A 1,054-nucleotide genomic window follows, 5' to 3' on the forward strand; every position below is an offset into this window, starting at 1 on the left:
TGGGGCTGGGCGACGTCCTGCTCAGTAGCTCTCCTCCTCCTCGCGGTAGTAGTGGTACCCAGGGGGGTCCCCGCTCTGGTCGCAGGCAGCGTTGGCCCCCTCGCCCTGGCTCCAAGATGATCCCAGATCCCGAGGACACTCAAGGCACCTTGAGCCCCCCCAGACGTGTTTGGAGCTGTGATGACGGGTGGCTGAGGGTTGGATAAAACCAGGGGCCCCTCACCCAGCACCCCAACCCTGGGGAGCACATGCGGGGCCAGCCCACCTGCAGCCCGATCACGCACTGCCCAGCCTTCATCTTGGCCTCGTCGAAATTCCTCTGCTGCTTCTCTGAGTACTTCACGCCGATGTCCACGCCGCTCTGCATCCCCTTCGTCTTGGCCTGCCGGGGAGGGATCTGGAGGCTGATGGTGGAGTGGTCCATGGGTGGCAGGATCTGGTTCTTGGGGTCGTAGAGGTGCCTCCTGGTGCCGTAGGCTGTCATGCCGGACTGGCTGGCACACTTGCACCTGCGTCAGGTTCCCGCTCTCAAAGAGGTCATTGGCTTCAAAGAGGTCCACGGGGTTCATGCCGTAGCTGGCCATGGCCTTGATGAAGTTGGAGAGGTTCTCAAGCTGGGGGCAGGAGAGAGGGGTAAGACCCTGGTGGGGGATGTCGGAGGGGCCGGGGCAAAGCCCAGGCTCCGCAGAGGGGCTGGGTTGCAGGCAGGGCTCTGCGGCAGCTGGGTTGCAGGCAGGGCTGCCTGCACCTACCTGGTGCCAGTTCTGAGCTGAGCGGTTGATTTTCCTCACCGAGTTGGGCTGCAGCTTGTTCATGAGCCTGGAGGGAGGCAGGGGGGGAGTGGGGGCTGCGGCGGGGCAGAGACCCTGGGTGGCAGCGGGGCATAGGCCCCTTTCGGGAAGGTCCAGCCCAGGTGTCCCCCACAAACACAAGGTGATTCCTCCCCCCCCCCAAGTCCCTGCTGGGCTCCAGGGCTCCCCGCAGACACAGGCACTTTGGGGGTGACTCCAGCCAAGCAGTGCCACAGAGAAAACCTCTGGCAGGTCCCACCCGG

General features: G+C 64.6%; 1 protein-coding gene across 1 annotated transcript in view; it reads right to left on the minus strand.

Moving 5' to 3' along the window:
• Positions 1–6: 6 nt before the first annotated feature.
• The window catches only part of CNN2 (calponin 2), a 2,638-nt gene continuing 1,590 nt past the window's right edge, over positions 7–1,054 (minus strand). The window contains exons 2-5 of the mRNA XM_009640056.2: positions 753–819; positions 492–614; positions 266–397; positions 7–105 (exon numbers count right to left, since the gene is read on the minus strand). Of these exons, the coding sequence (XP_009638351.1) occupies positions 22–105; positions 266–397; positions 492–614; positions 753–819 (406 nt within the window). The 3' untranslated portion in view covers positions 7–21. The remainder of the gene's footprint in view (positions 106–265; positions 398–491; positions 615–752; positions 820–1,054) is intronic.

Source organism: Egretta garzetta, unplaced genomic scaffold (genome assembly GCF_000687185.1).
Source record: "Egretta garzetta isolate BGI_Z169 unplaced genomic scaffold, ASM68718v1 scaffold396, whole genome shotgun sequence".
Taxonomy (NCBI): Eukaryota; Metazoa; Chordata; class Aves; order Pelecaniformes; family Ardeidae; genus Egretta; species Egretta garzetta.